This window comes from Echeneis naucrates, chromosome 10 (assembly GCF_900963305.1).
Source record: "Echeneis naucrates chromosome 10, fEcheNa1.1, whole genome shotgun sequence".
NCBI lineage: Eukaryota > Metazoa > Chordata > Actinopteri > Carangiformes > Echeneidae > Echeneis > Echeneis naucrates.
In genome coordinates, this window is record NC_042520.1 from 3,697,502 (window position 1) to 3,711,591 (window position 14,090).

General features: G+C 40.2%; 1 protein-coding gene across 2 annotated transcripts; it reads left to right on the top strand.

Moving 5' to 3' along the window:
* Nucleotides 1-6,790: 6,790 nt before the first annotated feature.
* On the top strand, nucleotides 6,791-13,842 carry pcgf1 (polycomb group ring finger 1). Of its 2 annotated transcripts, none has more exons than XM_029512222.1 (9): nucleotides 6,791-6,898; nucleotides 8,768-8,873; nucleotides 8,986-9,138; nucleotides 9,336-9,407; nucleotides 9,516-9,621; nucleotides 9,766-9,808; nucleotides 12,329-12,412; nucleotides 13,338-13,418; nucleotides 13,684-13,842. In XM_029512222.1, the coding sequence occupies exons 1-9, from the start codon at nucleotides 6,812-6,814 to the stop codon at nucleotides 13,732-13,734; spliced, it is 783 nt and encodes a 260-aa protein (XP_029368082.1). In that variant the 5' UTR covers nucleotides 6,791-6,811; the 3' UTR covers nucleotides 13,735-13,842. The 2 variants fall into 2 exon arrangements, with proteins under 2 accessions (XP_029368082.1, XP_029368081.1); XM_029512221.1 differs by having other exon boundaries at nucleotides 6,812-6,898; nucleotides 12,326-12,412.
* Nucleotides 13,843-14,090: the final 248 nt, after the last annotated feature.

Genomic DNA, 14,090 nt, shown 5'->3' on the forward strand with positions numbered 1-14,090 from the left:
TCAACATGTAACAGCCTCAGATGTGAAATGTCAATTAGATAACGAGATGTTTGTTTAACGTCCTATAGTATGTTGCTAAATGCCATCTAACTGTTCAACAGAGAGGAACTTCGGTCTGTTCACTCATAAGTGCCTTTGAATCATATCGTGTGCGTGTTATGAATGTGTTGTGTAAACACAGCACTCATCATCTCATCCTGCATGTATCAGTGAGAGTGAACGCTAAGCGTCATCGAGACGACTCGTGCAGATAGACTACTTCCTTTCAGCGTTGAGAGGCAGTGGCGCGGCAGCTTGGCGATCCAAGCAGTTGCATGCTACGGAAGAAGATGGCAAAGATAGATGAAAGGCCGCCTGCATGTGAGGCTGGAAGAGAAAAAGATGAGATGTGGGGGGAGTCTCCAAAACAATTCCATTATTGACACAGTAAGTGCAGGCAATAAGGGTCTTCTCTTCTGAGTCCTCATCAAAGTTCCTTCCAGGAGGCCAAAAGGGAAATAATGCACCACGAAGCTTGAACCAAATCACTCTTGGGCATCAAAGGATTGCCATTATCTCTCACAAATACACAGAAGCTCACATCATTCTTTGATGTGCATTTATCTGGATGTTGCAAGCTGGAATTACTGGGCCACCATGTTTTAAGCAGCCGACCGAGTTGCATTTGGTCAAATGAGACCGATACTGATGTAGGCACTTTTTTTGTACTAATCCATCTAATTTGTTGAACTTGCTTGACATTGACCAGGAATGGTCCATCACCACCAACAAAAAACAATATATGGGTCTAAAGTGCAGCGTAAACTGCCTGTAACAGCAGCACTCGCCTAGCCTGCATGCTCATCTGGGATTTAGGCGACGCTTCCTCTCTGCAGAGTTTGTTATTCCTTTACCCTTATACTCTTAAATGCCCATGAAGATAAGATGGCTGGGCGATAAGTGAGCGTGCACCTCCCTGCACAAAGAAGATACAGCAGATGACAAGAGGAGCAAGTGTGCCTCGGCTCTTTGTGGGTCTTAAATTTCAAAGAGAGATTGGTGTGGGCAGGAGGAGTCGGGAATCTTGCATGAATGGACTCAGCGATCCCTGTAACATTTTAGTCACATCACGTAAGAGATGAACAATGGCGGAAATCAGGAGGAGATGTTTCATTGAAAATTGGCATCACCACAAAATCTTCTGAAATCTTTTCTCTTTACTGGGAGTGGGAATCAACCTTATCTTAACATGACAGTGTGTGTGTGTGTGAGAGAGAGAGGAAAGAAAAAGGGCATGCAAATCTAAAACCATTAAATTCTTAGGGAGGTTGAGGGAATTCCTCAGTACCAGGATGCATCTCTGGGACAATTCAAGGTTTTGTGCTTTGCTTCAAGGCACTTCAGGCAGTAAGTGTCGCTCTTATATGTGCAGCACTGTGAGACAGTAAACTCATCAGTGTAAGGATTGTTTCAAACCTGCTGCACATGTAGTGGGCCATGATTGTCGCCCGCCAAAATATCTGATGGCTGCTAAGCTCCCTTTGATTTCTTATACGGGAAGATGGTGAAAATTGAGGGTCCACTGTTAAATGTTCTTTTTTTTTTTAAAACCCTTTGAGCACACAATGGTGATACTTGTAGCACGCTGAATGTTGGTATAACTGCCAGAATGAACACACTTTTGCACTCAAAACATCTTGTGTTGAGTGTTTTACTTTGGGATCTACCCCACAACATTATTTTTCATTACTTTGCAATTATTTTACAATTAAAATGTTCACGAAACCTGGTGGAGAACAGTGTTAATAATCCTCAGAGTCCTTGAGAGCTATCACGGTTCACTGCGTTTCGTGTGCGCATTTGCGTGCACTTGATTCACATGCCTTGCAGGTCTGAGCACACCAATACACTCCACAAAGCTGCACACGCACGCACACGTGAGCAATGAAAATTCAATAGATGACAGACAAAGCTCTATTGTGCCTCATTAATAAGATTTAATACGGAGATTTCTTTTTCTCCGACACTGGCAGGCCAACTTGTTCTTATTGGCAAACTGGTCTTATCTTCGCATCTTCCAACAGTGTCATTCATTATTTGGCCTCTAGCTTATCTCAATTGAGGACTCTAGTTTTTAAGGCACCCTGGCTCGTTCATAGGAAAATGTGAACGTTGCAGTTCAATTGTAAGAATAAAATTAAGTGCATGTGACCATTCCTGTGTGTAGTTTCATTCAAGTTCAATTGTCAATGGGTTTTAATGTAATTAATTGAAGTTGCATCTTTCAAGTGACAAAATTTCAAATAGCTTGATTGCTTTTTGTCTCCCTTTTCCCATTCACCCTCATTTGCTGTTGTTTTTGTGCATGTGAGCCAACATTTAATTAAAATTTTTTATTTTTTTATGTCTATATTACTGGTGCGTGAAAATGGCAGCTTGTCTTTGTGGTACTTAATACACGTTGAACATGCATAATAAATTTGAATGCCACATTTCTGGATTATTTGAGTTAATGTAATGAACTGAAGAAAAAACACCCATTTGCAGCGCTGTAGTTTTCTGACACTCACTCAGTTTTTCATTGTTCTTTGTGTTTATTAGTGCATGCCATGTAACTGTCAACATGTTTTGACACCGCTCTCCCAACAAAGCTGGTTCCTATGGATGTGTTTTTTTGCTGCATTTGAAGTGATTCAGATTGTGATATTGTGAGTTTAGGTTTTGTGCCAGGGGGAGGCCTAAGGGCTTGCCCTACATCATTCATTATGCCCTTGCCCATCAAGTAGCACAAGCTGTACTGCTCTGGAGTCATTCCAAGAGGGCTCTCGTCATTAGCTTGCCACTTGGCGGCCAATTGCTGGAGCAAAGGAGACAAAAGCTGCAGTCCACCCCTGCATGCTCTGATTGCTCTGAGAGGGGGAGAGAGAGAGTGAGTGAGAGAGAATGAGAAAGAGAGGATGGGGGGCCTCCTTTTTGGCATGGTGGAACATAGATTCTAGTAGCAGGGTGGTTGTTTGGTTGTTTTGGCACAGGATGTGCAGGACAGAGGTAAACGGGGTCTCTATCAGTTCTGTGAGTTTCCAGATGATTCATGGCCTGACAGTTTGAAGGAGTTTCCTCATGCACAGTTGGATTAGGTGGAGTAATAGTTAACATCAAACCTAAGGATGGACACAGAGCATGTGTGTAATCCATTCCTTTTTTTAATTTCTGCCACTTTTCCAGGACTAAAAATAATCCTCCCATTCTTCCTAATAGAAGTGTCTTTGTAGTCCTGGCAAGTGTTTGATTGATCCATCTGATTAACTAATAATTTCCAATCAAAGTGATGGACAGGAGAAATAACTTGCAGATATGCAGACACTAAGAAAATAGAAGCTCTATTGTCTATGATTTTGACATCATATAATGACGATAAATCAAAGACTTGGATCTGTCTTGATCCCTTCCCTCCTCACCTGCTCCTTTGCCTCTTTATTCTCTTTCTCTCCTAACCAGTGGATTTTGCCATGCTGTGGTCCTCCTGCCCCTCCAGGCCCTCAGGTTATTTGGATATTGCATGGAGTCAAAGCCCTGTCAATCAGATAAGCAGTGACCTCGCAGATCCAGCAGATAAGACGTTACATGGCAAGAGGAAATGGCAGACAGCGGGGGACACAAGGCCCGACTATGAGTGTTCTGTGAAGCGAGACTGATCACAACGGCTCTTCAAACTTAAAAAGGCTGCCAAGAATGAAAATACATTGCCTGCACGTTGTCTATCTCCCAATTTTTATTGACAGGGTTTGATTTAAAGCTTGCTGGCAAGTGCGTGTCTTTTCATCTGAAGAAAAAAAAGAAAAAGAAAAAAAAAGAAAGCCAGCGTGCAAGGTGTTGCAATTTTGTGCTCAGAATGTATGAATGGAAAGGGGATCAAGAATGAATTTTGTCTTTTATATGCACTTGAAAAGCCAACGTTTCCCTACTACATGGTGGAAAAGTTCTGAGTAATTTTTTAGAACTTTTCTCAGAAATATCAGAGGCCAAAGAAAAACTGCATCAAATGCAAGTCTCCAACTATCACTGATAGACACCCAAAAACAAAGCATTCATGCCAGATTTAACAGTCTCAATAAATGGCTTGCACATTCTGCTGCTACAGACTCACTGAGGTGGTAGGGATAAGACAAACTTGCCAGTCATTCCGTTACACTGGGGACTTACAAAAGGATGAATGAAGGGCGAGTCTTTGTTTAGGATGGCAGCTTTTGGGTGGTCCACAGGTTGGAAGCCCTCTGGGAGGGATCAAGGAGACCTCCACATATAATACCAATACGGCGACCTGTTGAAACAGGGTAGGCGACATTAATTCAGCTACAACTCAACCACAACCAAGAATATGTACTCTCCCCACCGTTTGGAAATTAATTTTTCCGCAAAACCATTACTTTTCATTCTTCCCATAATTAAATAATTACTAGTAGATTTTGGAAAAAGAAACTGGTTATTGCCCACGTCTGAGTAAAAATCCCACATACATTATATGTAGAAAAAGCACAAGACATTTCATTGCTCCAAAAGCCTAAATAAATACCAAAAATGCAGCACAACACAATACAAAATGTTGATTTTAATTCAACTCGCCCCAAATACACAGGCCACATTATTATCTTAAGAAAGGTTTGCTGAGTGCACGATGTTTTATTTCAACACTGCTTCATATTCACACATATTCAAACATATTTAGGTCTGGGAGCTGCCCAGGACAACCACAGTCCTCTGCTGCTGGCCACTGAGTCAATGGTTCAGTGCTTTTCTCAAGAGCCCCTTGATGGTTGTTGTTGAGGGAGGGGAGAGAAGTACTCATTCAACCCCACAAGAAGTCTTGGGGTTCAAACACAGCTGTCACAAGCTCTCCTCTAACTGAAAGGGGTCTCCGCTGCAATGATTAGACCCGTGAAGCCAATTAAACTCAGTGTAGCTAATCAGTCATTACATAAAGTTTTTAAACCCAATTTAACTGATAATAATCCACAGTGCACATTTTTTTACTAAATGGGAGTATAACATATTTACATTTGCAAAGTGCTTGCTTTATGTGCATCGTAAAAATTATGCTTCCATTCACTTGGATTTATTGCTGGTTTTTGTGATGCGACATAGAGGTGGGCTTACTGTTTCAGCACCTCGCCATCTACCTTTTGATCCTACTTCGGCAATTATACATGAATGAGATTCACATTAAGGTGTCGAACATTATTTACCAGATCTAAAGGGATTGCATGCAGTCTGTCTGCTTGAGTACTGTAGGTCTCAGGATGTCAGAGGACTCAGGTTACAGGACCCACCACATTCTCTGTGTTGCTGAGGACTGTGGTTAAGTGTTTTTTTCCCACACTTCACTGTCTATCCTGGAACACCTAGTGGTACAGCACTATCTTGGCATATTTTTACCCATGTTAACCTGGAACAATATTAACCCTTTTGTGGACCTGATGTGTATGCATCAAACGTCCAACAGTCCTGTGAAATAGTGTGCACAGAAATAAACGTGAAACAATAACATCAACTTGTTTAAGACATTAGGGCTTTGCGCTTACATGTTTTGATGGACAATAAAAAAAATTATAAAAAAAAACTGGCTTTAAAAGGGATTGACATTGTGATTTAATCGCAATTTCTTCTCAACAACTGTATAAAACTCCTAATTACAGGAGTGACTGAATGACATTTCCATGTTAAATAAGAATCACCAGATACCAAAGGCTGCAAACCTAAAATGTATGCCTCCAGTGCCCTCTATCGCCCAGAACAGAGACTAACAAATGGATCAAATATTGGTAGGACACAACTAAATAAAAACAACTTGCTTAAAGAATTAGACATGATTGACATAAATTTGAAGTGAAGGAGCTAGAAATAATCACCATAGGCAACTCAAACAATTATTTTCAGAAAACAATTACTTAGTATAATCAGTCTATATGAAGAATTTAATGACCCCCCTCTACAGTCAGTATCAATTGGAATTTCAATTTACAAACTTATCAGATCTACTAAAACATGACAGTTCATTAGCTTTGTGTTCTAATGATATGTCTTGATTTTGTCTATTTTCTCCATTTTTTCTTGTGAATGGAAATGTGCACTAAAAAAATATTGAGACGGCTCTTTAGCACTTAATTAAGACAATTAACATTGTTATGTCTGAATAATTTTAGCTGGGTTAATCTTTATAACATATATATAGGGCCTATAATGGCACCCAATATATGCATCTTTGCCTGAGAATCCAACAGTGGTTTTTGACCCACTAAATGGTAAGATATACAAATTCCTCATAAACATTTTAATTATAATATTACATTTTGTGGGATGAGTTTGACCAGAGTTTGCATTTGAAATTGGCCTACAGTTACAAAGCAGTCAATCACATTTAGGTGCCACATTATACATTCATGCAGCAACGTTTTTGTCAGATACCACTGTATAGTATAAATCAGCAGTCGTAGTACAGAGTGGGTGCACCAAGTGGATATGGTGCAACACTTTTTTACTATTTCTTTGTTGTTGTTTTTTTACATTATAACGTGAAGAAAATGCCAAGGCCTGAGGTAAATGAGCAAGACAATGCACATGTAGGGAAAATTTGTTTTTTTGTGGTACGACTATTATTATTGTTATTGTTATTATTATTATTACTGAGCTGTAGGAGGGGAGGATGATTCTTTTCATTCTTATTTATGATTAGATACAACTCATTTATTTATTTATATTTCTCATTTACCCGCCTTCTCCAACTTGCTGAAAACACCACATCCGGTTTACCCGGAAGTAAGCATAATTCCCAAAGATGGCGGAGCAAGGTCCGATGGCCATAGCGATGCGGCTACGAAATCAGCTACAGTCCGTCTACAAGCTGGACCCGCTGAGGAACGAGGTGAGCGGCCGTGTTGTTAGGGCTCCCCGGCGTCGGGGCGGAGACCCCCGGGGACTCAGACTCCGACAGAGCCGGGATAAAGACGCCCTTTAACGGGAGAGCGCTGTCGTCTCCGCTGCGCTGATGGAGAGAGAGGGAGAGCGATGCTGAAGAGAGCCGTGTATGCGCATGCGTGGACCGCGAAGAACCCCCCCTTCTTTTTTTATTTTTTTTACATACGCACACACACACAGACACACAAACACACACACAGTGTTGTTCTTCTACAACGTGCCAAAATCCGGCTAACTATCGGTCACAGTAGCTCGTTTCGCCCCGTAAACAAGTCTCTGTTAACCGGCCGAACCGGGACTTTGTCGGCAGTTTGGACCGTGAGGGAGCGGACGGACGCGCTAACGGCAGCCGACTCCGGTGATCCCGCTCCGGGCTCGTTGTGTGACGCCGTGTGGTGTTTTCAACCGGGACAACAGACGACTGTGTGTGTTGTTACCCTTCTTCTTCTTCTTCTTCTTCTTCTTTTTAAGTTTGTTGAGTTTCTGCTGCTCCGCTTTTCATTTAAATGTCCGCCGTTTAAAGGGGTCGCGCGCGCCCCCCTCCCTTTTTTTTACTTTCTTCGTTACGCACCGGAGGTCAAAGTTCAAAGGTCAGGGTCGTCTGCGGACGCGAACATATTCAAACATGTCGGAAGGATACAGACAGACAGACGGACCGATCAGATGCACAAATGCTTTCATGCTCGTCGGGACTAAAACGAGAAGGGGACCCGCGTTAATGGCGTCCGTTGTGGCCGCGACTGAAAATGTGTGTTGGAGACGGAGTCTGAAGTCCGAGCCGGTTTTATCTCGTTTACAGTCGGAGGAAGGCCGACGAGTGCGAAATGTCGATTTGACAACACCCCACCAATCACTGATTGACAGAAATGCTAAAAACTGTCTTAACTTTCTGAAGCTCACCGGATTTTTTTAAATTCGTCCTTCGGCGAAAGTTTTACTCCCTGAATAACTTTAAAAACCAAATATTTGTGCCTCACGTAGCTTTTTGTTTTTGTGGAGATAAAGACGAAGAGGACTGCCTGACTTTTAATGCGGTTTTGATTATTTTTCCATGTAATGTACTTGATGCATGTGATGTCTTTGTTATAAATCACTCTGTGCTGCAACAATGCGATGCCAGGAGGTAAAAAAAACAAACAAACAAATGAAAAACGTTTAATTGAAATAACTCACTTGATATCTGCAAGTACAAAATCCAGATTGCACATCTGTACCAACTTTGGTTGTGGGCAGAAAGCTGAAGGACTGTGCATCCCAGGCATTAAGATTAATATGGAAAGGAGTAGTCATGGATTGTCAGTGCAGATTGGTGCTCGGGACCTAATATTCATATTATAAAGTGTAAGCAGTCAAACGTTTTTACACAATAACCCTTATTTGCTTTTTTTCCCCACAAAGTAAAGGGGTTTGAACCATTCTCAAATATGTGCAGAGTGCCAGCTTCTGCTGCTCACTCTCCTACAGTGCATGCACATCAACATGGATGTTATTCCTATATAATTTACAAAAACAATGACAAAATTGAAACACTGTTCAGGGAAAACAAAGGAGAAATCTTGGCAACAAGGCTGTGACCTTGGCACATATCCGCGCATCTGCCATCTACTGTATGAACATTTTTCCACAGATTGAAGCTGTCTTTTAAGTTGCGTTGACATCCGAGCACAAACTAAATATGCAGTTGTGTTGTTGTTATGTTTTGTTTTGTTTTTTTACACTTAGGAGACGATTGGCTTTAAAGTTGTGTGGAGGAATTGTGCTTTTTTTAAACTTTGCTTTGCATGATGATTTAACATTTTGTTGTCCTTGATAATAGGAGGAGGTGAAGTTGAAGATCAAGGACCTGAATGAACACATTGTGTGCTACCTTTGTGCGGGGTACTTCATAGATGCCACAACAATTACGGAGTGCTTGCACACTTGTGAGTTTTAACCTGGCTTGACAAAAATGATGATGACCTGCAGAAGTTTTTCCACCGTTTCATCAGAAACACTTTCAGCAAGCTTTTTCCATATTTTCTTTTTGCTCTACAGTCTGTAAAAGTTGTATTGTGAAATACCTGCAAACAAGCAAATATTGTCCAATGTGCAACATCAAAATCCATGAGACGCAGCCTTTACTCAACCTCAAACTGGATCGAGTGATGCAAGACATTGTCTACAAACTGGTGCCTGGGCTTCAAGAAAGTAAGTGAAAAGTTTGCTCGCTGTGCCAGTGTTTGGGACAGTTGTACCACTCACAACTAATGCTAAGGCTTAGTGCTTATTAAATGTAAAATAACTTAGCAGGAAGTGTCTAGAAATTTTAAAGAAGCATTTGCCTGTATACTTGTGATGTTTGTGTAGTAAACCTTATCCCTAAAGGCGTTTTCATGTTTGAACAGGCGAAGACAAACGAATAAAGGAATTTTATCAGTCACGTGGGTTAGAGAGAGTCATCCAACCTGCTGGGGACGGTAAGACTTCTGTCTCTCCTTTTTAATACAAACAGCCTGACAAAGAACACCTCATATCCTGAATTACATGGAGGATGAGACCATAAACTTTGTTTCCCTTCTCATTAGATGCTGTACCCGACGCTACAGGTTTACCGTATACAAGCTTTGACCATTCAAAAGCTCATTTCTACAGATATGACGAGCAGGTTTCACTATGTTTAGAAAGGCTAAGGTAAGCTTTGATATATTAATCGCAAATTGATTCGTTTTCCATCTGAGGTCTGATTATTAAAACTTTAATTGAATTGTAAGAGACATGTCCAGCATGACAATCTTTTTCTCTTTTTTTTTTTTGTACTTTCTGTTGTCTTTATAGTTCATCCCTTGCTGGCAAAGATAAGACAAAACTTACTCTTCAGGTAAGTAATTTTTTTTCTCAGATGTATTTAATATTGTATTTCAATAAAAGCCTGCATACTTGGAGAAATAGTTGAGCTGGTTGTGGATGCTTTCAAAGCAACTTGCGCTTGCACAACTCTGGAAAGTGTGTCCCTCGGGGCAAATTTTTGAAGTCATAACAAGTCATTTTCTGCCTTTAGCTGCTAAGTAAATACAGAGCACACTGACATCTGCTGCAACAGCAGAAATCTGCACTCAGCTGGTTATTCTAGCTACAGATGAAGCCTCGTGCTCACGGGGGGACACGGATAAGTGGGACAAGCATACACAGTGAACCATACTGTAATTATTCTTTCTTTACTATCCAGACCGCCATCTCTCAAAATTTGAAGATTTTCTAATTATGAGAAAGTGTTTGGCTTTTTCGACCCATCAATAACTGCTCTTTGTTGCTGGTAAGATCTACACCAACGCAGCAACTACAAGCTGGTGGATGTGTGTTTTTGTTACTCAAAAACACTCTTGATGTGTAAGATAAACTAAATTTAGAGCTAATGGATCCCAGGGATCATATTGGATAGTTAGGTCACCCAGAGAAACTCCACTCCTGCTATGCTTTCAAATTTTATCATGTCAAGATTTATGTAAATTACAAACTTTCTGAACTTCCTGCTAAATCGCACTCACTATGTGCACACGTGTGAAGAAAACGGAACAAGAACGAGTACTTACAAAGTTCTGGCCCTATAACAATAAATGACAAGAAAAAAGAACAGCGCTATTTCCTGCAATAAATAGTGGCAACAGAAAATGTATAGTGTTTGCTGCTGTCAGCAACTTAACCGCACTAATCGTTTCCTCTATTCTGTGTAGCAAGTTTCACAATCTGAAATTAAAGAAAAGTGAAAACAGACAGTGTAAAAAAAAATAATAAAAAAGTAACAAAAGTTCAAATCCCTTAGCAATGCCCAACTGTGCCTTGATTACTGTGCAGCTGCATCATTGTCATAGGATGCACTCATTATTCCTTTTGTTTCCTCGTGAGTGTAAATTCATTTTTTTTTTTAAATCAAGGTATTTCAAACCCTGCATGCTAAACAATTCCAAACCCCCTGAAGTGAATAAAATGTTGTTGAGGTTTTCCTCTCTGTGGCCACACACTCCTGATGGGCTCATTTGTTGAGGGGTGCGTGTATGAAGGTATAATGCCCGAGTCAAGACTCAAACAATGCTCACTAGAAGAGCAGTTTCACGAAAACACATGGCTTGTGTCAAATTCCACTGTGATTATTCTCCGCACTGCTCCGGATGCATCATGGTCTGCAAAGACTCTGGTCAGCCAGCAGAGGGCAGCCTTGCTCAGACAATGTGCTGCTGAGATTTCAAAAATGTCTTTTCATTATCATAGATTTGAAGGCACTGCGTGTGTTTCCAGAGCAGTTTGAAGTGCAGTACAGATGTTATGGTTTTGATGTCTCACTGAGATGAGGTCTGGTCACTGCTGCTAGTGTTGAGGCATCATTAACCAACATTTTGTCTTCTTTGAACACTACAAGTAGTTAAAATGTGTTTATTGTTGTATCTAATGTTACATTATAATAATAGTAATGGGACCCTGTTGCTTCATTTGTTCCATTCCTGGCCGGTGTTGTGACATTCACTTTGACCTTTCTGTAGAAATAGATTAGCCAGCAATGGAGAACCTGCTTATTAAAATATCAAAACAAAGACGTAAACACACTCTGGAGTCTAACATTGGATCGGTTTTACAAGGACAGTCATGTCCATCAGCTCTGGATTTGAATTTTGACCTGACTTGTAACCTTTTGTTTCTTACATTGATGCATCATGTCGTCTGTTTTTACTGTGGCGGCAGCAGTTTGGTGAAAGAAATTTCTGCCTCAGTCTTCAAAGAAATACTCTCTCATACTTCATTTTGGGGAAAAACTCTTTGCCTCAAAGGCGTGTAATATGTCGGCTGAGGCTGGAAAGCGTCCAGCAGTTACCTGCTACTTTGTCATTTGTCATTCTGAATTGCAACAGGGACTTGCCCGTAGCCTATGCATAGCCTGTTTGCCTCACCTCTTGCTCATTTCATACACACAGAAATGTGCTGAGTGTTGCATAAATGTTTACAAAACCTTTTAGAATGCAAAAATTAAAGCCAGCCATTTATAGGCTGCAGCCAGAGCTTCTTATGTTACAAGAATCTGAAGAGACATTTATGACTATTGGGCTTTTTGCTGTATTTGAACAGCAAAACCAAATATGTAAGTTATCACTGCAAGAAGTGAGACAGTCCTGTCTACATAAAGCAAGCTAAATGAGGGATAGTTTCTGTGGTTTAGTGAATGGGAATCATAACCTGCAGTGTAAACAAGAAAATAAGACATTTGTCTAATTGGCTCCCTGGTGACCACAAGTCTTGGAGCAGTCAAGGCCTGATAGAGTTACCCTTTTCTTTTGGAACGTGTCATTGACTGGTCATTTTCCGGCTGGTGAATTTTACATGTGCTTGTTTGACTTCATTTCTGCAGCAGAAGTTTGTTCGCTGTTCGGTCCGAGCAGAAGTGAGACACCTACGCAAAGTTCTCTGTCATCGGCTAAACGTGGAAAAACACCAGGTCAGTCAGTCATCAGATGAACATTATGGTACACCTAACATTACGCCGATTAAAAGTATCAAATGAGTCTAAGCTGCATCATCAAGGACAAACTACATTTGCTCTCTTATTAGAAAGTTATTGGGAAAAAAATAGTGTCCAGTAATTTCACTTGGATTCCTATTATGGCATTCCTAAATCACTGGATCGGCGCATTTTGTGCAGCATCCAACTAGGAAACACTGGTGGTACCTTAAGCACTTTGGTCATAAATTCAACATTTATGGAGGCCCTGTTGGCTCAGTTAACAAAAAGAAGTGTGAAATAAAATGCTCTGTAATGAATAGGAACATAATAGGACATCATATCAGTCAGGATGCAGCTCATTGACCACAAACGGCAGCTGCGATAAATGGACACTAATTAAACCACAGCGCTGGGAAATATTTTGCTCTTTCATGTTTTATCACACAAAGTGTTTGAAGCCCCTGAATACAATTGAAAAGTAGTCATTTTGTTATTTCTGGATTAAATCATATTGAAAATAAACGTCAAAGCACAATTTGAAGACAGCTTTCGATCACTGCCTTTGGTGGAAATCGTAAATTAAGGCAGTTTGTTGTATTAAATCCACTTAAAAATGTCATTAATCAAAATTGCTAAGATACAGAAACACTGTCCAGATCGGACAGATTTCTTCAGTTTGAGTTGCATAATTTCCAATTAAAGTGCTCAAGTGTTTTTAGTGTCATTAAGACTCTGGTAGTATTTATTTTAATTATCAAGACAAACTTGCCTGAGTGAGTTGTTTTTTTTTTTTTTTTAAATAAGAAAAAGGTTTTTCTACTCCTGTCACATCTTTTACCAACATTTAAACATATAAAAATAATCACAGCTGCTCCTTTCAGATTCCCCACTCACATCTGTTTGTGTGGTCTCCCGACAGGTCCAGATGTTGTTCAATAATGAGTCTCTGCCCGATCACATGACCATGAAACGACTATGGCTCTCACACTGGTTTGGCAAGGTACAGTACAGCCAGTGTCCGCTAGTGCCAACAAATGTCATACATTCTTTCACACTATAGCAGATTTTCTTTTTACTAGTTCGTTTTGAAAATCCAGAGGAAGTTCACTGATGCTGCATAACGGCTGCTGAACTTAATAGTGAAATCAATTTTTTACGTGGTTGCAAGACTAACATTTAAACATTACTAATGAAGTATTTGACTTTAAATGTGTCGAATGTAAAAATAGTAATCTGTTTTTCTTTCCCTTTTTTTTCTCCCCTAGGCCCAACCATTAGTCCTTCACTACACCATCAAGGACAAACGGACAAGATAGGATTTGTTTTGAATCTGACGTTAGCTGTACATATTTTGTACAATACATATTCTATTTTAATAGTGTTTGTGTACATATACTTATTTTCCTTGTTTTGTATTTTTGAAAATAAATTTTAAATGGGAAATTTAATAGTTTGCATCATTTGCTCAAGGTACATCTTTTTTTCCACATGAACGAATCTGCTGAAAAACTAAACAACCCAGAATGTGTGTGTCCACTGAGGGATGCTGGAGGGGTGGTTTTGTTATTTTTGTCATTAAACCACACAGATTAACGAATGATGCAGCAACTTCCCCCTCCTTGCACATCTGAACTACAGTCTGTCACGTCAGATGTCAGCGTTTTTGTTCAGA